This window comes from Hemitrygon akajei, chromosome 1, assembly GCF_048418815.1.
Source record: "Hemitrygon akajei chromosome 1, sHemAka1.3, whole genome shotgun sequence".
Classification (NCBI taxonomy): Eukaryota; Metazoa; Chordata; class Chondrichthyes; order Myliobatiformes; family Dasyatidae; genus Hemitrygon; species Hemitrygon akajei.
Window position 1 is genome coordinate 153,951,285 of NC_133124.1, and position 22,943 is coordinate 153,974,227.

General features: G+C 42.2%; 1 protein-coding gene across 1 annotated transcript in view; it reads left to right on the forward strand.

Moving 5' to 3' along the window:
- Window positions 1–22,552, forward strand: part of ndc80 (NDC80 kinetochore complex component) — a 120,376-nt gene extending 97,824 nt beyond the window's left edge. Inside the window, exons 15-17 of the mRNA XM_073053023.1 lie at window positions 8,138–8,277; window positions 19,091–19,193; window positions 22,067–22,552. Of these exons, the coding sequence (XP_072909124.1) occupies window positions 8,138–8,277; window positions 19,091–19,193; window positions 22,067–22,204 (381 nt within the window). The 3' untranslated portion in view covers window positions 22,205–22,552. The remainder of the gene's footprint in view (window positions 1–8,137; window positions 8,278–19,090; window positions 19,194–22,066) is intronic.
- Window positions 22,553–22,943: the final 391 nt, after the last annotated feature.

Consider the following 22,943-nt stretch of genomic DNA (forward strand, 5'->3'; position numbering starts at 1 on the left):
TCCTCACTGTCCACTGCACCTCTAATCTTTGTATCATTAGCAAATTTGCTGATCCAATTTACCACATTATCATCCAGATCATTGATATAGATGACAAATAACAATGGACCCAGCACTGATCCCTGTAGCACACCACTAGTCACAGGCCTCCACTCAGAGAAGCAATCCTCCACTACCACTCTCTGGCTTCTCCCATTGAGCCAGTGTCTAATCCAATTTACTACCTCACCATGTATACCTAGCGACTGAATCTTCCTAACTAACCTCCCATGCGGGACCTTGTCAAAGGCTTTACTGAAGTCTATGTAGACAACATCCACTGCCTTCCCTTCATCCACTTTCCTTGTAACCTCCTTGGAAAAACTCTAATAGATTTGTTAACCATGACCTACCATGCACAAAGCCGTGTTGGCTCTCCCTAATAAGTCCCTGTCTATTTAAATACTTGTAGATCCTATCTCTTAGTACTCCTTCCAATAATTTACCTATTACCGACGTCAAATTTTCCGGCCTATAATTTCCCGGATTACTTTTAGGGCCTTTTTTAAACAACGGAACAACATGAGCTATCATCTAATTCTCCAGCACCTCACCCATAGATACTGACATTTTAAATATATCTGCCAGGGCCCCTGCAATTTCAACACTAGTCTCCTTCAAGGTCTGAGGGAATACCCTGTCAGGTCCTGGGGATTTATCTACTCTGATTTGTCTCAAGATAGCAAGCATCTCCTCCTCTTCAATCTATATAGGTTCCATGACCTCACTACTTGTTTGCCTTATTTCCATTGGCTCCATGCCAGGTTCCTTGGTAAACACAGACGCAAAAAAAACCATTTAAGATCTCCATTTCTTTTGGTTCCATACATAGCTGACCACTCTGATCTTCAAGAGGACCAATTTGATCCCTTACTATCCTTTTGCTCTTAATGTACCTGTAGAAGCTCTTTGGATTATCCTTCACCTTGACTGCCAAAGTTACCTCATGTCTTCTTTTAGCCCTCCTGATTTCTTTCTTAAGTGTTTTGTGCACTTTTTATACTCCTCAAGTACCTTATTTGCTTCCGGTTTCCTATACATGTCATACATCTCTCTCTTCTTCTTTATCAGAGTTCCAATATCCCTAGAGAACCAAGGTTCCTTATTCTTATTCACTTTGCTTTTGATCCTGACAGGAACATACAAACTCTGCACTCTCAAAATTTCTCCTTTAAAGGCCTCCCACTTACCAATCACATTCTTGCCAGAGAACAACCTGTCCCAATCCATGCTTTTTAGATCCCTTCTCATTTCTTCAAATTTGGCCTTTTTCCAGTTTAGAACCTCAACCCGAGGACCAGATCTATCTTTATCCATGATCAAGTTGAAACAAATGGTGTTTTGATCACTGGAACCAAAGTGTTCCCCTACACACACACTTCTGTCACCTGTCCTAACTCGTTTCCTAATAGGAGATCTAATATTACATCCTCTCTAGACGGTGCCTCTATATATTGATTTAGAAAACTTTCCTGAAAACATTTTACAAACTCTAACCCGTCTAGACCTTTAACAGTATGGAAGTCCCAATCAATACATGGAAAATTAAAATCCCCTACTATCACAACTTTGTTTCCTGCAGTTGTCTGCTATCTCTCTGCAGATTTGCTCCTCCAATTCTCGCTGACTATTGAGTGGTCTGTAATACAACCCTATTAACGTGGTCATACCTTTCCTGTTTCTCAGCTCCACCCATATGGCCTCAGTAGAGAAGCCCTCTAATCTGTCCTGCCTGAACACTGCTGTAATCCCCCACCCTTCACGCCTCTGCCTCTATCACATCTAAAACATCGGAACCCTGGAACATTAAGCTGCCAGTCCTGCCCCTCCTGTAGCTAAGTTTCACTAATGGCTACAATGTCATAATTCCACGTGTCAATTCACACCCTCAGCTCATCAGCCTTCCCCACAATACTCCTTGCATTGAAATAGACACACCTCAGAAGATTATTACCACCACACACAGCCCTTCTATTTGTGACTTTGCATGAACCTTTAATATCATTTATTTTCACCCCCACTCCACTATCTACTCTGGTTCCCATCCCCCTACAAATCTAGTTTTTAAACTACCCCCCCCCCCCCCCCCACATAGCACTAGCAAACCTCCCTGCAAGCATATTGGTCCCCTGTAGTTCAGGTGTTACCCGTCTCTCTTGTACAGGTCCCACCTGCCCCAGAAGAGGTCCCGATGATCCTGAAATCTGACACCCTGCTCCCTCCACCGGTTTCTCAGCCACGTGTTCATCCTCCAGAGCATCCTATTCTTACCCTCACTGGCACGTGGCACAGGTAGCAACCCTGAGAATGCCACCCTCGAGGTCCTGTTTTTTAACTCCCTACCGAGCTCTCTATACTCACTCTTCAGGACCTTCTCACACTTTCTTCCTACGTCATTGGTACCCGATGTGTACCATGACATCTGGCTGCTCACCCTCCCACTTCAGAATGCTGTGCACGTGATCAGAGACAGCCCTGACCCTGGCACCCGGGAGGCAACAAACCATCCGGGAGTCTCTGTCACGACCACAGAACCTCCTGCCTGTACCTCTAACTATAGAGTCCCCTATCACTACCACTCTCCTCTTCTTCCCCCCTCCCTTCTGCACTGCAGAAGCAGACTCAGTGCCAGAGATCCGGCTTCCGCAGCTTGTCCCGGGTAAGTCATTTCCCCCCCCCCCCCCCCCCCCCCAACAGTATCCAAATCGGTATACTTGTTGTTGTTGAGGGGAATGGCCACAGGGCCACTGCTCTGCCTGCCCTTTCCCCTTCCCTCACCTGACGGTAACCCAATTACCTGTGCGTTGCTCCTTTGGCGTAACTACCTCCCTGAAACTACTGTCTATAAACTTACCATTCTCATGAATGATCTGGAGGTCATCCAGCTCCTTCCTGTTCCAGTTCCCTAAGCGGTCTGTTAGGAGCTGCAGCTGGATGCTCTTCTTGCAGGTGTCATTGTCTTCCCACATCCTGCCTGGCATTCTCCCTACTCTAAATGAACAAAACAAAACTTACCGGAACCTACCCTCGCCTCTGCCTGTTCACACCAAAGCTTGTTGAGCCAAAGCCGACCCACTCTGACTCTGTCCACTCTGTTGTATGTGGCGGTCTCTTTTTTTTAAAAAACCTTTGGTGTGCTACGTCATGTGTCTGCGCAGTCTAGCCTCTGTTCCCCGATCAGTTAGAAAAAATAGCTTCTCTCCGAGATGTCTTTAGTCCTTCACTCTCTGCCTCTTGTTTCGATTTAAAAGACCGTTGAAAAATTCCTCTCCTTTTTAAACCTTTGGTGTGCTATGTCACGCGCCTGCACAGTCTAGCCTCTTTTCCCCAATCAGTAAAAAAAAAATTGGCTTCTCTCCGAGATGTCTTTAGTCCTTCACTCTCTGCCTCTTGTTTCGATTTAAAAGACCGTTGAAAAATTCCTCTCCTTTTTAAACCTTTGGTGTGCTATGTCACGCGCCTGCACAGTCTAGCCTCTTTTCCCCAATCAGTAAAAAAAAAATTGGCTTCTCTCCGAGATGTCTTTAGTCCTTCACTCTCAGCCGCTTGCTTTGATTCTATTGGGATTATTCAATAGACCCTACAATAGCAGCAGGGACATTGAGGAACAGATTGGGAGGCAGATTTTGGAAAGGTGCAATAATAAGAAGATTGTCATGGGTGACTTCACTTTCCCTAATACTGATTGGCACCTCCTTAGTGCAAAAGGTTTGGATGGGGTGGAATTTGTTTGGTGTGTCTAGGTCTGACTGGATATATAAACAAGCTGATGAGAGGACAGGCCTTACTGGATCCAGTGCAAGGCAATGAACCAGGTATCATATCAGATCTCTCAGTGGAAGAGCATTTCAGAGACAGTGACCACAACTGACTGATCTTTGCCATAGCCTTGGAAAGGGATAACAGCAGACAGTATGGGTAAGGTTTTAATTGGGGGAGAGAGAAATTATGCTATTAGGCAGGAACTTGGGAGCATAAATTAGGAAATACTTGTGGAAATGCACAATGGAAATGTGGTGGTTGTTCCGAATTGGATTAAAGAAATATCCAAAATGTATGTGAAGAACAGGAGGATGACTAGAGTGAGGGAAGAACTGATCAGGGATAGAGGAGGAAATAAGTCCCTGCAGTCAGAGGAGTAAGGTGGGTCCTTAATGACATCCCTGACAAAGGGTCTCGGTCTGAAACGTCGACAGTGCTTCTCCTTATAGATGCTGCCTGGCCTGCTGTGTTCCACCAGCATTTTGTGTGTTGTTCCTTAATGATTACTTTGTTTCAGTATTCCCCAGTGCGAGGAACCTTGAATTAAAACTGGCTGATATGCTGAACCATATCTATGTTAAGAAAGAGGATATGCTGAAACTTTTGAAAAAGATTAGGTTGGTTACATCCCTGGGATTGGACCCGATATACCCCAGCTTGCTGTGGGAAGCAAGGGAAGAGTTTGACGTGTTTTGGTGATGACGTTTGCGTCCTTACTGGCTACGGGAATAGTACCAGATGGCTGGAGGGTGGTATATATTACTCCTTTGTTCAAAAAAGGCAATAGGGATAACACTGGGATTTATAGACCAATGAGTCTTATTTCAGTGTTTGGCAAGTTATTGGAGAAGATCCTTAGAGACAAAATAATTAGGGAGAGTCATCATGGCTTTGTGAGGGGCAGATCATGCCTCACGAGGCTGATTGAATTCTTTAAGAGTGTGAAATTGATGAAGGTAAGACAGTGGATGTGCTAAAATGGATTTTAGTAAGGCTGTTGATAAAGTTCCTCATGGTAGACTCCTCCAGAAAATCAGGAGGCAGGGATCCAGGAAAACTTAACTGGGTGGATACAGAGTAATATTGCACCTCTATAAAATCCTGGTTTAGCTACACTTGGAATACTGAGTTCAATTCTGGTCGCCATTATAGGAGTGATGTGGAAGTTTCACAGAAGGTGCAGAGGGAATTCACTAGGATGCTGCCCGTCTTGTGAGGATAGGGTGAGCAAGCTCGAGCTTTTCACTTTAGAGCAAAGGAGGATAAGTGGTGACTTGAAAGAGGTTTTACAACAGGGGCATTTGAGACTTAGGCACGTGCATGATAGAAAAATAAAGGACTACATAGGAGGACTACATACGTTGATCAAAGTGGGTTATAAGTGTTGACTATTCATCAACACATCTAGGCTAGGCAACTCACTAAGCATCTCTTAATTAATCAAAGCTCATACTCTATTGTCTCTGCATAAGCAACAGTGTAGCTATGTTAACCCCAGGCCAACAACTTAAAATATAAATTCTACTGCTCCCTCTGTACCAGTACTTACTTGGGTCACTTTTCCAATTTATAACAGGGAAACAGAGATCTCCTGTTGGCCGGATGATCAATCCTTTCTCCCAACCCCTGGGTGGGGATCCTTCCTTGCAATACTTGGTCTCTAGAGTTCTTCTTTCTTTTCAAATCTTTTTATTAATTTTTAAAAAAAAACAAAAGAAAAATATTATTACAAGACATTTGAGAGTACATAATAGATTAAATGACATTCAAATATATATTGATCAATACATAGAATCTCTCAAACTCATATTATAATATAAATGATTTAAGAGAAAAAAAAACCCCAAAAGAAAACAACAACAACTAAATAAAAAAAAAACTAACCAACATGGGCAATCGCATAATGTTATATATATACAGTAGTGCCTATGACTCCCAACCTCCATCCACATAATTCAGGATAGTGGCAATAAGGTTCAGGATCAGACCGTTTAATTCATATGAAAATGCTGAATAAATGGTCTCCAAGTTTCCTCAAATTTAACTGAAGAATCAAAAACCACACTTCTAATTTTTTCTAAACTTAAACAGGAAATAGTTTGGGAAAACCACTGAAATACAGTTGGAGGGTTAGTTTCTTTCCAATTCAGTAAAATGGATCTTCTAGCCATTAGTGTAACAAATGCAATCATTCGTTGGGATGAAGCGGATAAACACTTATTATCTATCATTGGTAGGCCAAAAATTGCAGTAAAAGGATGTGGTTGGAGATTAATATTTAAAACTCTTGAAATAATATTAAAAATATCTTTCCAATAGTTTTGTAAACAAGGACAAGACCAAAACATATGAGTCAATGAAGCTATATCAGAATGACATCTATCACAGGTTGGATTAACATACGAATAAAATTGAGCAAGTTTATCTTTAGACATGTGAGCTCTATGTACAACCTTAAATTGTATTAGAGCATGTTTAGCACAGATAGAGGATGAGTTTACCAATAATAAATTTTTTTCCCATTGCTCAATAGATATAGGGCAATGCAGTTCTTCCTGCCATTCCTTCTTAATTTTTTCTGATATATCTGGTTGTAGATTCATAATCATATTATAAATGATAGCAACTAAACCCTTTTGACAAGGATTAAGAGCTAAAATTCTTTCTGTAATGTCCAATGGACATTCTTTCGAAAAAGACTTTAGTTCATTATATAAAAAATTTCTAACTTGTAGATATCTAAAAAAATGGGTTTTAGATAAATTATATTTATTAGATAACTGTTCGAAGGACATAATGTTATCATCCAAAAACAGATCACGAAAACATGTTATACCTTTTATTTTCCATTAAAAAAAAAGGCTTGATCTATGGAAGATGGTCGAAAAAAGTAATTAGATGTTATAGGACTTGACAGTATAAACTTATTCAAACCAAAAAATTTACGAAATTGAAACCAGATTCGTAATGTATACTTGACTATAGGATTAGTTATCTGTTTATTCATTTTAAATAACGAAAAGGGAAGTGAAGATCCTAAGATTGAAATCAATGAGAAATCTTGCACAGATTTACATTCCAAGGTCTCTAGAGTTCTTGCTCCTTACTTTTCAACACTCATCAGTTCAAAAGTTGCGCTTCAATCTTGTTGGCTCCAGGTTATCTGACTGAACTATGTCAGATTCCCATTGGATGTAGTCCAAGAGCTACACAACTTCATGCCCCAGGTGACTTTTGTTCTATTCAAGTCTGGTTCAAACTAGATAAACCGGGTCACCAAGACACTGGGTTGAGATTGCGAGATTATTCCTGCAAACCTGCCATTGTGCACAATAAACAGCTTATCTGAGAATGGTCTCAGGTTTAGCAGATCAGTGGTGCAAACTCCTTGTGTGCATGTTCAATTGCTCTGATTAAATTATCGCAGAGCAAGAATCAGTTCATCTAACAATTCTCAAAATAGAAGTTACAGAGCAGCTTCACAAAATGGCAGCCTTCATTCCTTTAAGCACACAGCAAGAACAAAGAACAACACACACAAAATGCTGGTGGAACACAGCAGCATTTTGTGTGTGTTGTTGTTTGAATTTCCAGCATCTGCAGATTTCCTCGTGTTAGCAAGAACAAAGACTACTTCCACAGTCCTTGACCCATTTGAGTTCGATGTTTTCCACATTTTAATTCCTGCATGGCCAACGAAAAGTTAACATAACATTGTGGGCCAAATGGTCTGTACTTTGCTGTGTTCAGTTTTCTTAACTGATTATTTATTTCATGATTAATTATTGTCTAGAACATAGGTAAATAACCTCACCTGTAGTTTCCTGCCTCCATTTTTGAAGAAGGTTTTACTTTCAGTGTTCCGGTACCTTTCTGGGTCTTAGCGAATTCTAACATTTTTTTAGCAATGGATCTGTTATCTCTCTAGCCACTTCCTTTAAAACACTAGCGTGCAGTCCATCAAGTCCTGATGAGATGTCTGCCTGAAGTCCACTAAATTTCTCTTGTTGGGGCTAGTGAGTTATGGGCATGGAATGTTGATGCCAGAAGTATGGCGATATTTGCGGCTGCCCCCTCCAGCACAATCGGGGAACTATGATGCAAACAGCACATTTTACTCTTTCAGTGTTCTGATGTAAATGTGACAAATATCTTAGAGGCTATTTCTGGTATGTTCGTGGACTATCTTCACCTGTCCCGTGGCATCGATTTACAATAAAGTGCTGTGAAACAGTTAATGGCATGCAAAGTGAATATCGACAGGATAAAAATATATGCAAAACCAACTCTCAATTTGATTTGGTAAAATTGAAAATATAAATTGAATTACTTGCAGGAAGATGATCGAAAAATGGCAAAGCAAGTTGAAGAGCTTGAATCTCTGGAAAATAAAAAAAGGTTTTTGCAGAAGACCTCAAAGACCATGAAGGAAGAATTAGATGAAGCAATTGGACAACTGAAAGCAGCTAAATACCGGTTTGTACAGGTTCATTTTTCATAGTATTGGGAGAGGTGGTTTAGTCAATAGAATCTATAATAAAAATGTAATTTCCATTTAAGATTTCACTTCTCAGTTTTCTGACTTTGTTTAGGAATTGATAATTGATTAAGATTATAAGCTCAAAACTAGTAAGAACAGACCATAAGACAAAGGAGCAGAAGTCGGCCATTCAGCCCATCGAGTCTGCTCCGCCATTTTATCATGAGCTGATCCATTCTCCCATTTAGTCACACTCCCCCGCCTTCTCACCATAACCATTGATGCCCTGGCTACTCAGATACTTAACAATCTCTGCCTTAAGTACACTCAATGACTTAGCCTCCACTGCCGCCTGTGACAAATTCCACAAATTCACCACCCTCTGGCTAAAAAATTTTCTTCACTTCTCTGTTCTGAATGGGTGCCCTTCAATCCTTAAGTCATACCCTCTTGTACTAGACTCCCCAACGATGGGAAACAACTTTGCCACATCCACTCTGTCCATGCCTTTCAACATTCAAAATGTTTCTATGAGGTTCACCCTCATTCTTCTAAAGTCCAAGGAGTACAGTCCAAGAGCAGTCACGTTCCTCATATGGTAACCCTCTCATTCCTGGAATCATTCTAGTGAATCTTCTCTGATTTGTCAGCACATCCTTTCTTAAATAAGGAGCCCAAGACTGCACACAGTACTCCAAGTGAGGTCTTACCAGTGCCTTATAGCCTCAACATCACATCCCTGCGCCTATACTCTGTTCCTCTAGAAGTGAATGCCAACATTGTATTCGCCGCCTTCACCACCGTCTCAACGTGGAGGTTAACCGTAAGGGTATACTGCACGAGGACTCCTAAGCCCTGTTGCATCTCAGAACTTTGAATTCTCTCCCTGTTTAAATAATAGTCTGCCCATTTATTTCTTCAACCAAAGTGCATGACCGTACGCTTTCTGACATTGTATTCTCCCAATCTGTCCAAGTCTCTTTGCAGACTCTTTGTTTCCTCAGCACTACCGGCCCCTCCACCTATCTTTGTATCATCAGCAAACTTGGCCACAAAGCCATCTATTCCATAATCCAAGTCATTGATATACAACGTAAAAAGAAGTGGCCCCAACACGGACCCCTGTGAAACACCACTGGTAACCGGCAGCCAACCAGAATGGGATCCCTTTATTCCCACTTTCTATTTCCTGCCAATCAGCCAACGCTCTATCCATGTATGTAACTTTCCCATAATTCCATGGGCTCTTGTTTAGCAGCCTCATGTCTGGCACCTTGTCAGAGGCCTTCTGAAAATCCAAATACACAACATCTACTGCATCTCCCTTGCCTAGCCTACTTGTAATTTCCTCAAAGAATTGCACTAGGTTTGTCAGGCAGGATTTTCCTTTAAGGAAACCATGCTGAGTTCTGCTTATCTTGTCATATGCCTCCAGGTACTCTGTAACCTCATCCTTGACAATCAACTTCAACAACTTCCCAACCACCAATGTCAAGCTAACAGGTCTATAATTTCCTTTTTGCTTCCATGCCCCCTTCTTAAATAGTGAAGTGACATTTGAAATCTTCCAGTCCTCCAGAACCAGGCCAGAATCTGTTGACTTTTGAAAGATCATTGCTAATGCCTCCGCAATCTCCACAGCTACTTCCTTCAGAACAGGAGGGTGCATTTCATCTGGTTCGGGAGATTTACCCTTAGAATATTCAGCTTCCTGAGTACTTTCTCTGTCGTAATTGTGACTGCGCACACTTCTCTTCCCTGACACGCTTGAGTGTCCGGTATACTGCTGATGTCTTCCTCAGTGAAGACTGATGCAAAATACTCGTCCAGTTCCTCCGCCATCTCCTTATCTCCTATTACAATTCCTCCAGCATCATTTTCTATTGGTCCTATATCTACTCTCACCTGTCTTTTACTCTTTATATACTTGAAAAAGCTTTTAGTATCCTCTTTGATATTACTTGCTAGCTTCCTTTTATAGTTCATCTTTTCCCTCTTAATAACTTTCTTAGTTTCCTTTTGTAAGCTTTTAAAAACTTTCCAATCCTCTGTCTTCCCAATAATTTTTGCTTCCTTGTATGCCCTCTCCTTTGCTTTTACTTTGGTTTTGATTTCTCTTGTCAGCCACGGTTGCATCCTTTTTTCATTCGAAATTTTTTTTTTTTGGAATATATCAATCTTGCACCTTCCTCACTTCTCGCATAAACTCCAGCTACTGCTGCTCTACCATCCTTCTCACTAGTGTTCCTTTCCAATCAACTTTGGTCAGTTCCTCTCTCATGCCACTGTAATATCCTTTACTCCACTGAAATACTGACACATCGGATTTCGGCTTCTCTTTCTCAAATTTCACAGTGAACACAATCATGTTGTGATCATTGCCTCCTAAGGGTTCCTTCACCTCAATCTCTCTAATCACCTCTGGTTCATTATACAAAACCCAATCCAGGACAGCTGATCCCCTAGTGGGCTCAACAACAAGCTGTTCTAAAAAGCCATCTTGTAGACATTCTACAAATTCTCTCTTGAGATCCAGTGCCGACCTGATTTTCCCAATCCACTCGCATGTTAAAATCCCCCACAATTATCATAACACTGCCCTTCTGGCAAGCCTTTTCTATTTCCTGTTATAATTTGTAGTCCACATCACTGCAGCTGTTAGGAGGCCTGTATATAACTGCCATCAGGGTCCTTTTACCCCTGCGATTTCTTAGCTCAACCCATAAAGATTCTGTACCTTCCGATCCTATGTCACCTCTTTCTAATGATTTAATATAATTTCTTACCAATAAAGCCACGCTACCCCCTCTGCCCATCTGCCTATCCTTCCGATACACCATGTATCCTTGGACGTTCAGCTCCCAGAGACGTGCATCCTTTAGCCACATCTCAGTGATGGCCACGATATCATACCTGCCAATCTGTAGCTGTACGACAAGATCATCCACCTTATTCCTTATGCTGCATGCATTTAAATATAACACCTTAAGTCCAGTATTTAGTATTTTTTTGCTTTGATTTCACTGCAACTCATCCCAATGGCTGCAAATTTGCCCCATCACTTGCCTGTCCTTCCTGACATCTTTACTGCTCACTATCTTAGATTTATTTCTGTTTTCCCCCTCCTCTGCTCTATCATTCAGGTTCCCATCCCCCTGACAAATTAGTTTAAACAGTCCCTAACAGCTCTGTTAAACCTTCCCACCAGGATATTGGTCCCCTTCAGGTTCAGGTGTAACCCGTCCTTTTTGAACAGGTCATACTTCCCCCAGAAGAGATCCCAATGATCCAACAATCTGAAGCCCTGCCCCCTGCACCAGTCTCTCAGCCACACATTCATCTGCCTGATCCTTCTATTCTTGTCCTCGCTTGCACATGGCACAGGTAGCAATCCTGAGATTACTACCCTGGAAGTCCTGCTTCTCAACTTCCTTCCTAGCTCCTAGAAATCTCTCTTTAGGACCTCCTCCCTTTTCCTATCTGTGTCATTGGTACCAACATGTACTAAGTCAAGTCACTTTTATTGTCATTTGGACCATAACTGCTGGTACAGTACATAGTGAAAATGAGACAACGTTTTTCAGGACCATGGTGTTACATGACACAGTACAAAAAACTAGACTGAACTACGTAATAAAAAAAAACCAACAACACAGAGGAAGCTACACTAGACTACAGACCTACACTGGACTGCATAAAGTGCACAAAAACAGTGCAGGCATTACAATAAATAATAAACAGGACAGTAGGGCAGGGTGTCAGTCCAGGCTTCAGGTATTGAGGAGTCTGATAGCTTGGGGGAAGAAACTGTTACATAGTCTGGCCGTGAGAGCCCAAATGCTTCGGAACCTTTTCCCAGATGACAGGAGGGAGAAGAGATTGTATGAGGGGTGCATGGGGTCCTTCATAATGCTGTTTCCTTTGCGGATGCAGTGTGTAGTGTAAATGTCCATGATGGCGGGAAGAGAGACCCCAATGATCTTCTTGGCTGACCTCACTATCCGCTGCAGGGTCTTGCAATCCGAGATGATGCAACTTCCGAGCCAGGCAGTGATGCAGCTGCTCAGGATGCTCTCAATACAACCCCTGTAGAATGTGATGAGGATGGGGGGTGGGAGATGGACTTCCCTCAGCCTTCGCAGAAAGTAGAGACACTGCTGGGCTTTCTTTGCTATAGAGCTGGTGTTGAGGAACCAGGTGAGATTCTCCGTCAGGCGAACACCAAGAAATTTGGTGCTCTTTACGAATCTCTACCGAGGAGCCGTCGAAGAAAGCTGGCTGCTCGCCCTCTCCCTTCAGAATATTCTGGACCCTATCTGAGACATCCAGTACTCTGGCACCTGAGAGGCAACACACCATGCGGGTATCTCTATCAGGCTCGCAGAATCTCCTGTGTTATGAAACCAGTAACTGGTTTCACTTACCAGCAAAGATAGATATGTCAGTTGAAGTCCAATGGTACTATTTTCAAAAGTTTTATTAATAAAGGGGCACAAAAATTAAGGTTAATACAAACATTCAGATAACATGCGTCAATACTCAATCTAAAACGCAGGTACATTAATAATCACTCAGAAATAAGCTCTTTCGTTGTCTAGGGTATAATACTGAGTCCAATTGGAAATATAAAGAGTCACTCTGAAGTCTGCAGGCTTTTCCCTTTTGGTTTCACGTGTTGGAGAGAGAGAGAGATAAACGGAAAAACTTGCCCAAAACATCTGTGGAATCAGGGGAGCGATCTTCCCCGTTGTTTCTAGCCACAAACCCCGCATTCGGAATTTAACGCACGTGGCTTCCTTCAAAATGGCTTCCCGTTCCCACGGGAAGCGGTATCGTGCTTCTTGGTGTCTCCTTGGTGCGTCTGAGGGTCGTCCTCTTTCAGACCCTTCTTTATACTGCCTCATGGGATCTCAGGTGTCAATCAGGTTGCAGGTGATGCAATCTCTCTCTCAACCAGCCCACTTTGCCCGAGGGCTTTACAATGTCCCTGCGAGTTGGCACGTCTGCAGTTCCCAGGTGTCTCCTGAGAACAATGCCACAGTCTCCAGCTTTTGTCCCAGTGGAATGCGGTATCCAGCACGTCGCTGTCTTTCCATTTCCTGTGTCCATTCGGCCTGTCTCTCTCTCTCTCTTGCTCTCTCTCTCGGGTCATTGACCCCCCTTTCACTAGGGCTCTTGCAATTCTCACAAAGGAGGGGGCTGGTATCATAACACCTGTCTGTTCCCCTAACTATGGAATCCCCTATGACTACTGCATTCCTCATCTCCCTCCTTCCCTCCTGCACAATAGCGCCAGGGTCAGTGCCAGAGACCCAGTCACCGTGTCCGCCCCCTGTCAGGTCATCCCCCTCAACAGCATCCAAAACAATATACGTTGCTTGTGGGGGCGGGGGGGAGAGGTGCAACCACAGGGGTGCTCTCCACTATCTGGGCATTTCCCTTCGCTCTCCTGACAGTCACCCAGTTTTCTGACCCCTGTAGCCTAGGGATGACTACCTCCCTGTAGCTCCTGTCTATCACCTCTTCACTTTCCCTAATAAGCAGTCAGTCAGCAAGCTGCAGCTCCAGATCCCTAACACCATCTCTGAGGAGCTGCATCTTGGTGCACCTGGTGCAAATGTGGCCATCAGGGTGGCTGGAGGTCTCCCAGGATTCCCACATCTGACACCCTGAACAAAGCACTAACCCTGCTGACATGCTACCTAATTCCACAGGAATGAAACAAGGAAAAGTAAGTCTACTCACCCACTTACCTCACCAAACACACAAACTTTTTAAACCGTTAGCTGTGTGAGCCCTGCTGTTCCTCCGTCTGTCCAGGCCAATTTGCCAAGGGGTAAAAAAGACCACCTCCTAAGTTAATTAGATTAATTAAAGGAGCTGACCGGCCTTACTGGTCTAGGAGCAAGTTCGTCCTCTGCTCACCGAAGCCCCTCAAGCCAAAGCCTTCCTACTCTGTCTCCCAATGTTCCGTCGCCCACTCTGTTAATCTGCTCACTTTTTAAACTCTCCAGCTATCTCAGAGACCAACCTTCACGCGCTTGCGCAGTCGTGCCCCGTTCAAACTGCCGAAGAAATGACTAGGAGCATTGCCCTGAGAAGTCCCCAAACACAGCTCTGTGCTGGAAGTGGTTGCCAGATGGCAGAGAAAAAAGATTTAAGCATGTGTTCAAAGCCGCTTTGATGAAATGCAACATTCCCGCAGTTCCTTGGGAACCTCTGGCCCAGGAGCGCTGGAGGAGGAGAATCTTGGAGGCCATGCATTGGGAGCACACAGAAGACATGCTTCAGCAGCAGAAAGTGTGCACCCTGTTCTAGATTAACCAAGTATAGTTCCATCAGCCACTATCTGCTCCATCTGTGGAGTCTGGCCTTGTATGCCACCTCAGAAGCCACAATAGTGGAAGCAAGTTGTCCTTGAAGCTGAGCTGCCTCCTAAAGCAGACTAAATGCAGCTTGATGCGTTGTCATTAACACCATCCCTGACTTTGCTCTATTTATCTGGATAGGATTTGTCCTATTTATTGTGAGCTGGGATGTACTGTGGCATTTTTCAAATATTTTAAAATCTTATTAACACTTGTCATAGGATTTATAGTACACACAAAATCTTGTGCAAAGCAATTCGTGGCACATCTTCCTCTCACTTGAATTTTCCAATTGCCTGTTCAAGATTAAGGCTTTCTTCCAGTACAATCTTGCACAAGTTTTGACTGTCAGAGCTTAACCTTGCATTAGGGCCTTAGCTCGCAACTCATTGGCACAGCATAGGCCACTCCCAAAGCATTTGTCCAGCAACAGAAGCATGAAAGGCATTAAAGCAGAGATTCCTTCTCTCCTCTCTGTTTGTTAGCTATCAAATGTGTCATTTCATTTGAATATTTCTGAATTTAGTTATTCAATAACCTTCAGTTTCTCAAGAACTGTAAAAAAAAATACAGTTGTCATTGAAAACATTCACATATGCATTAATTAAATCAAAACTTTGTGCTTAAGTTTACTAATTCAGGATGGGAAATCTGTAAAGGTTAATGCCACCCAGTAGATTTCATGGGGAGTCTTGTGAATAATAATGATCAGCTTAGGGGCAGAAAACAGTAGCTGAATAGTTTGTAGGTATTTAAGTCTGATATAGGGTTTGATATTTATGAAACTAGATCAGCATGGTATAGGAGAAATACTATAATCCTCAGAAATTTTAATCTATAATTGACTCCACAGATAAAATGGATTCTAACAATGTAGATAATGAATTGCTGGAATGTATCTGGGAATCATTTCTGCATCATTATGGTGAGGGATCAACAGGCTTTTTCTTTACATGTACTGGGCTAGAAATAGGAAGATTGTACAGTTTAACACACAGCTAAGGAGTTGTTGGAGGAGGATAGGCTTCAGACTTTTGGATAATTGGGTTCTCTTCCAGGGAGGGTGGCTAATATGCTATTGGCAAGATTTGCTAGAAGAGCGTGGGGGTGAGGAGGTTTAAACTAGAGTTGCAGGGAGATGGGAACCAGAGCGTCAGAACAGGTAGTGGATGGATGTGAGACATGTTGTTGAGACCTCAGACAAAGCCAGGAATGCAAAAGAGTTGAGATGTTATGTTGAAGTAGTTTGAAGCATTGTTGAGGCCTAATTAGGAGTATTGTGCTGTTTTGGTCACCTGCTTCCAGGAAAGATTGAAAGAGTACAGAGGAAATTTGCAAAGCTGTTGCCAGGACTCAGAGGATATGATTTATAAGGAAAGAGTGAGTAGGTTAGTTTATTCCCTAGAATATAGAAGATTAAGGGGAGTTTTGATAGAGGTGTACAAAATTATGAGGGTAAATGCAAGCTAGCTTTGATAGTCTTTCATGAGCTGGAGTTGGCTGCACTTCCCGCAAGTGTAGTCATCAGGAAGACTATCGGGTTCCATGAATTCCCACATCCACTGCCATATCTGCACAATGGGCCACCAAGACCAAATCTTCTAACCTGTTTCCTTGGCCTCAGCCTCTTCTCATCGAAGCCTCTTGAGTCAAAGCCTGACGCTGCTACTCTCACCGCTGGCCTACTCCCAACAATAGCCGCCTGCTTGTCCCTTCCGTACTTTTATTTATTTCACAGTGCTCTGCTCCCGACACTGACTGGACCTCTGGAACTCAGTTCCTCAACTAATGAAGGCCAGCACACCATACTCATCCTTAACAACACCAAAAATCTAAGAGGCAACTTTGCAAGATCTATTAACATAGAAACCAAGATCCCATATTTCCTCCATAATTAAATATCCTGCATTTAACCATGCATTCTGCCTTCAAGTTTGACTTTCGAAAGTGACCACACATTTCCAGATTGAACTCCACCGGCCTCTTCTCAGCCCAACCATGCACCCCATCAATGCCACACTGTAACCAACGAAAACCTCAACAATCCACAAGACCACCAACCTTCATGTCTTCTGGAAACTTACTGACATGTTTGCTATGTACAAAGCAATTCTGAATCCACACAGGTAAGTTTCCCTCATCCCATGTTTCATGACTTTCTGAATGAACGTACCATGGGGAACCTTGTCAAATATCAAGAACGATATGCATCATATCTACTGCTCTGCCTTTATTGATATGTTTTGTCACTTCCTCAAATAATTCAATCAGGCTCATGAGGCATGACCTGACACTCACAAAGACATGCAGTTATGTCTAATTCCTTGATCAGTAGATGGAAGTCCCAAAGAGAGAGTGCAATACTTGATCTCCTATTAAGGAATGAGAGAGGCCTGATGATAGTTTGTGTAATGGAACAGTTTCCATCTAGTGATCGCTATTAGTTTCAAGGCAATTATGGAGAAGGATAGGTCTGATCCTTGCGTTGAGATTCTAAATTGGAGAAAGGCTAATTTTGATGCTATCAGAAAGGATGTGGCGTGTGGATATGGACAGACTCGTTTCTGACAAAGGTGTACCTGGTAAGTGGGAGACCTTCAAGAGTGAAATTTTGAGAGTACAAACCTTGTATGTGCCTGTCAGAATAAAAGGCAAAGATAATAGGTTTAGGGAACCTTGGTTTTGAGAAATATTGAGGTTAAGGGAAAAAAGAAGGCACATAGCAGGTATAGGCAGGTAGGGACAAATGAGGTTCTTATGAAATATAAGAAATGCAAGTGAACACTTAAAGAAATCAGGAAAGCTAAAGAAAGGCAAGACGTTGCTCTAGCAGACAAGGTGAAGGAGAACCCCAAGGGTTTCCACAGATGTGTTCAGAACAAAAGGAAGATCAGAATGGTAACTTGTGTGGGGCCACAAGACAGAGGGCATCCTAGATGGATTTTTAATTTGCATCTGTATGTAATCGGGAGATTGACAGTCTATAGATGCGAGGCAAAGCAGTAGTAAGGTCATGGACTCTATACAAATTACAGAGGAGGTGGCATTTGCTTTCTTGAGGAAAATTAGGGTGGACCTATCCCCAGGGCCAGACAAGATGTTCCCTTGTACCCTGTTCGAGGTAAGTGCAGAAATTGTAGCCTATGTCTGTAATAAATAGCCTATGTCTGCTATTATGGATCTGATTTTTTTTCTATAATCTTAGTTAACAATTTAAGACTAAATGGGAGCAGGTGAATTTCCGTCTTTCAGATAATTCCCCTTCTCCCACAGGTGCCTCTTGATCCACTGAGTTCCCACAGTGTCTTCTGTTTCTGCATTTGCCGTCTCTTGTGTCCTCCAACCTATCCAATCTCTTAAAAATGAAACGTACAGTCCAAGCAACAAATTGGTGAATCTTCTCTGCACCTTCTCCAGTGCAATGCAAACACCCATGTCAGGATGGTGTTTGTTGACTATAGTTCAGTGCTTAACACCTTCATTTCCACAGTTGCATCGTTGTCTGGCATGGTGGGGGGGGGGGGGAGGGTGGCTACTGCACAGGATCAAAAGAAGCTGCAGAAATGAGTCAGCTCCGTCTTGAGTACGAGTCTCTGTAGTATCCAAGACATCTTCAAGGAGCAGTGCCTCAGAAAGGATTTGTCCATGATTAAAAGACATTCATCACCCAAGACCGTCAGCAATTCAGGTGCAGCTTCTTCCCCTCTGCAATCTGATTTCTAAATGGACAATAAACCCAAGAACACTACCTCACTTTTTAAAATATATACTACTTCTGTTTTGCACTATTTTTAATTTAACTTTAATATACATAAATATACTTAGTGTAATTGATTTACCAATTTTTTTCTATATTATCATCTATTGCATTGTACTGTTGCACTAAATTAACAAATTTCACAACATATGCCAGTGTTAGCCCTGATTTTGATTCTTATGATGTCTTGGTCAGAGCTGTACATAGTACTCAAGGCTTGACCTAAGCAATGTTATAAAGCTGGAATATGACACAGCTGATGAAAGCAAACATACCCATATGCCTTCATCGTTTTATCAATCTGTGCTGCCATTTTAAGGGATTTATGGGCTTGTACGTCAAGGTTCTTGTGTTCACTTGCCTTTTCCTTGTTTCAACTTCCAATATTCACCTTCCTGATCATCATTATTATTCAATGGCTTAAGACAATCCTTGCTACCCACAGGACAGGACTTTTGTCTTCAAACTTGTATTCCTACCTCTACATTCATATCCAAACAACAAAAACATCAAGGATGCCAGCACTGGTCCTTGCTAGGATCAGCATGAGAGTGCCAAGAATTCTCTCAGATTCTCAATGTTCTGCTCATGGGGAATGGGGGGTAATAAACTATTTCACTGCCAGATTCTGGGACAAATGTTACTTCTCTCTAAAAGGTTGTACTATAATGATTTGCTTGCCAGGGCTGATGAATTGGAGCTAAAGACCACAGAAGCAAAGAGAAAGGCGAAAAACGACTTGCACTTTGCCTTGGAGACAATGATCCAGCATGTTACCATTATAGAGGTGAGGATCTTAAAATTCATTTAGCTGGTAAGAAAAATGTGTATGGGAAAGGTCTGTAATTTATACCTCTAAACCAAGTCATGGCCTTTTCAATTATGTCAATTTCAGCTGGCTGGGCTGGAACCATTTGAGTGGCCGTGGGTGACCAGACCAGTACACAATGTTACAGAAACTATAAATAGGGTCGGTAATAAGAATCTTTTTCCTTTGCTAGTATTTAAAGCAAAGGGGAGACAGACACCATAGCATGTTCCACAGAGATCTCAAAAGAGTGTTGATTTTGGAAGATGGGTCTGTGGCAAATATTCTATACTAGTTTTTGGGAGGACAATGTCAGAGTATTTGTGCATTTGGTAAAAGACTGTATAGGGACAGAGAATAGCGTGCATTTTAAAGGTCCTTTCCAAATTGCAGATGTAAAAGGAGGACTCAATCCTTTGTGCTTAACTTCTCACAGCATATTGTAGTTCTAAGGCCTTCCCTGCAGGATGGATTATTTTATTTTTGTTTAGAGATACTGCACAGTAACAGGTCCTTTTGGCCTGACAAGCCCGTGCCAAACAATTAACCTTCTAACCCATGTGTTTTTGGGATGTGGGAGAAAAGTGAAGCACAAGGAGAACTCTTTACCAACGGTGAAGGGAATTGAACTTGAGTCACTGGTGTGTATGTATTTGTGCTGAATGTGAAACAAGAGGATAGGTCAATTAAATGTGTAAGTGGGAGAGCTTTAGATTTTGGGATCTCTGGGATTGTTTCTGGGGAAGATGGATGTGTACAAAAAATGCTGGACCTGTAACAAGCACTAAGTTCAAGTTTAATTGTCATTCAACCATACACATGTATGCAGCATTTGTCTGGGGCCAAGGTGCAAATCGCAGTGCGAACAGTCACACACGGCACATACGGCGTGTATAATAATAGCAGAAAAACATGGTTACAAAGAAATTAATTTTAAAGAAAATGTATAACCCAAATCCCTGAATGTCATGGCCTGTTGATTGATGCTGCATGGAAGTTGCCTGCAGCCATGTTTTTGTAAGAACAGCTTGCAGCTCACGTGTGCAGCTGTGGACAAATGGAGGGGACAAGCCCGACCCAGTAAGGAACACAGCAGCTGTTTCTGCAACAGGCCATCCTGAGGCAAGCCTTGTCCATGCAACAGCCAAGGCAACGCATCTCCACTGCCATCAGTCTCGCCAATGAATCAGACTCGTAGTATTCTACATTACCGATGTTCAACAATCGCAACAAAAATATTCTAGCCAGCTACCTGCACTGTCCATTGGACTGTGCTCTGCGCACTGCCTCTGACATAGGCAATATTGCCCTGTGTGCAATGTCCAGCCCTATTGCTATCGATCACCTGCTGTACTTGGTGTTCTTAATATCGAATTGTGTCTTGAGATCATAAAAAAGGCGTAAAAGATGAACAATTACACCTTTTCGTTGAACCCAGAGAACCCCAAAAGGGGAGCAACCTTGTGGAAAGGTTGCGGAAAAGAATAGGTGAAATGTCCTTTGGGGAAAGGTTTACTCCTGCTGTTCAAGAGTGTTTGAAGCTAATGTGGCAGGTGAGTAGGAGACAGTGTAGAATGGTTGTCAGCAGGAGTTTGTACAGTAGACTCAAAGGAAAAGCAAGTCAATGCAGCAGGAGTGGCAGATATGAGTGTGAGAGGAATGGAAGAGTGACTTGTGTCTATTTTAATCAAGATTAGCAAGGCAAATGAACTGAGTATTGATTAGAACGTGTTTGTTTGCACGGAGACGTGGTTGAGAGAAAGGCAACTTGCATTCAAATGGGGAGCTGATAATGATGGATTGTGCTTTCAGATGGAATGTGGATGGGATGGAAAGATCAAAGAATAACATCTCGGGCTTCAGAGCTGCATCAGAGGCTGAACGCAGGTCTGAGAACATAAGGTTGTGAGATAGGATAGAGACAGTCATTTTCACAGGGGTGATATGTCAGTTGCATTTTAGTTGGCAGGGAGACAATTAAAAGGAGTTGTGTGCAGCAGGATTTTTTTTACACAGTGGTGAGTATCTGGATTATTTTCCCAATGGTGAGGATGGGGGTGGTTTGATAACCAGAGGTAAGAGGTAATTGGATAGACACAGTGGATATGTAGATAATGGAGGAGCATGAATCCAGAAGTGAATTCATTGGTTTAATTCTGCATTGTTTCAGTGAAGGCATTGTGGGCTGCAGGGCTTGTTCCTGTGCTGTATCGTTCAGTTCCAACACCGCATAAGGCTGTATTGGGTGCATTCAATAACAGCTTTACCTGGAAGGGATGGTTTGAAATTGCTAGAATAAATAAAAATGCAATGATATTTTTAAGGTCTCCAGTTTCTGCCTACCCGGCAACAGAACTAAAGTGATAGTGATGTGCACCTCCTTGCAGTGCATGGTAATCCAGTTGTTTCATGGTTTTGTGAACTAATGACTAGAGTTATGCTGCATGTTTTTTTTATCATGCGGCATCTTTGATGGGACTGATTTTGTGTTCTCAATAGTGATTACACGTAGCCACTGAATAATATTGCCATAGCTTGGGCTAGGTATCCATCTACAGACATATTGCATATCCGTTCTGCTGGCCATTTTTCTACTGGGTTTATGAACTTCCCAGCTTGTGTACAAATCACTTAGTGCTCACCAGTTAGCAGAGTCTGGGCACTCCACTGGTCAAGCTTGATACTGCGATTAGAATCTGAAATGCATTGGGTGGGTGTTGGTTTGCAAGTGACTTTGGTTTCCCATGGCTTTAAACTTAGGGCCATGACAGTTCCTGATTTAAAGGTCAAATATTCATTTGCGATGCTTTCCTTTAAGAATACACTTTAAAAAAGTGTTTTATTTCATTTAGAATTACCTTGAAGATTATCAAAGGTGTGCTGCAAGAGACCATGAAGAACTCTTGAAAGAAGACTTTTTAAAGGATCTTCAGTGCATAACTGAATCGTGTAAAGAGAAGAGTAATTCTGTGTGTGCTTTGGCCAGTTAACATTGTACAGGGTTCTGTTTCTGTGTGTTCATTTTATATTAAGAAATAAGTTCACATTGTTGCAGTTGTAGGTTGTCTTCTGGCTAGTCAAACAATTGTTAGACATAGTAGAAAGTACATGCTTAATCTAACTTCTAAACAAGAAATGTATTCCTGAATTTATCAGCAAAATTATTCAAGTAAATCCATAGGATATCCTGCAAAAAGCGCTTTGTAGCCTAGACTGTTTATTCTATTCAAGTTCCTATTGATCCATGAGGTCATCAGTGCAAGACTGTGCAAGTACACAGAATATGTTAAGAATTATTGTTGTAAAATTCATAATAAACTAGCATCAGATGAAATGGAGTAATTTAAAATTCTGTCTCTTGTTTACAGCTTATTTTAAGAACTTTTATCATTAAAATAGAATTAAATGCTGGAAACCCATTGGGCCACAGCTGCTCAGAGAGAAACTTTCCATCTCAGTCAATCTGTCATCAGGGTTAGGGTTACAAATTAAATCCATTCATAGAGAGGCAGCGAGAACAAAAGGAATGCTTTGGGGTTGGACTGTACCCAATCAGTAAACGGGATTCATTAGACAAAATTGAGCAGACAAAACCCCCTATCGTACTTCTAATGGTGCAAGAATGAAACAGAGTTGGGGGGCAAGGTTTTATACTGTCTCCTCTGGACAGACGTCAGTGTTCCCAGTTGGTTTTGCTGGAAAATTGTACTGAAGTCACCAGCATGATTA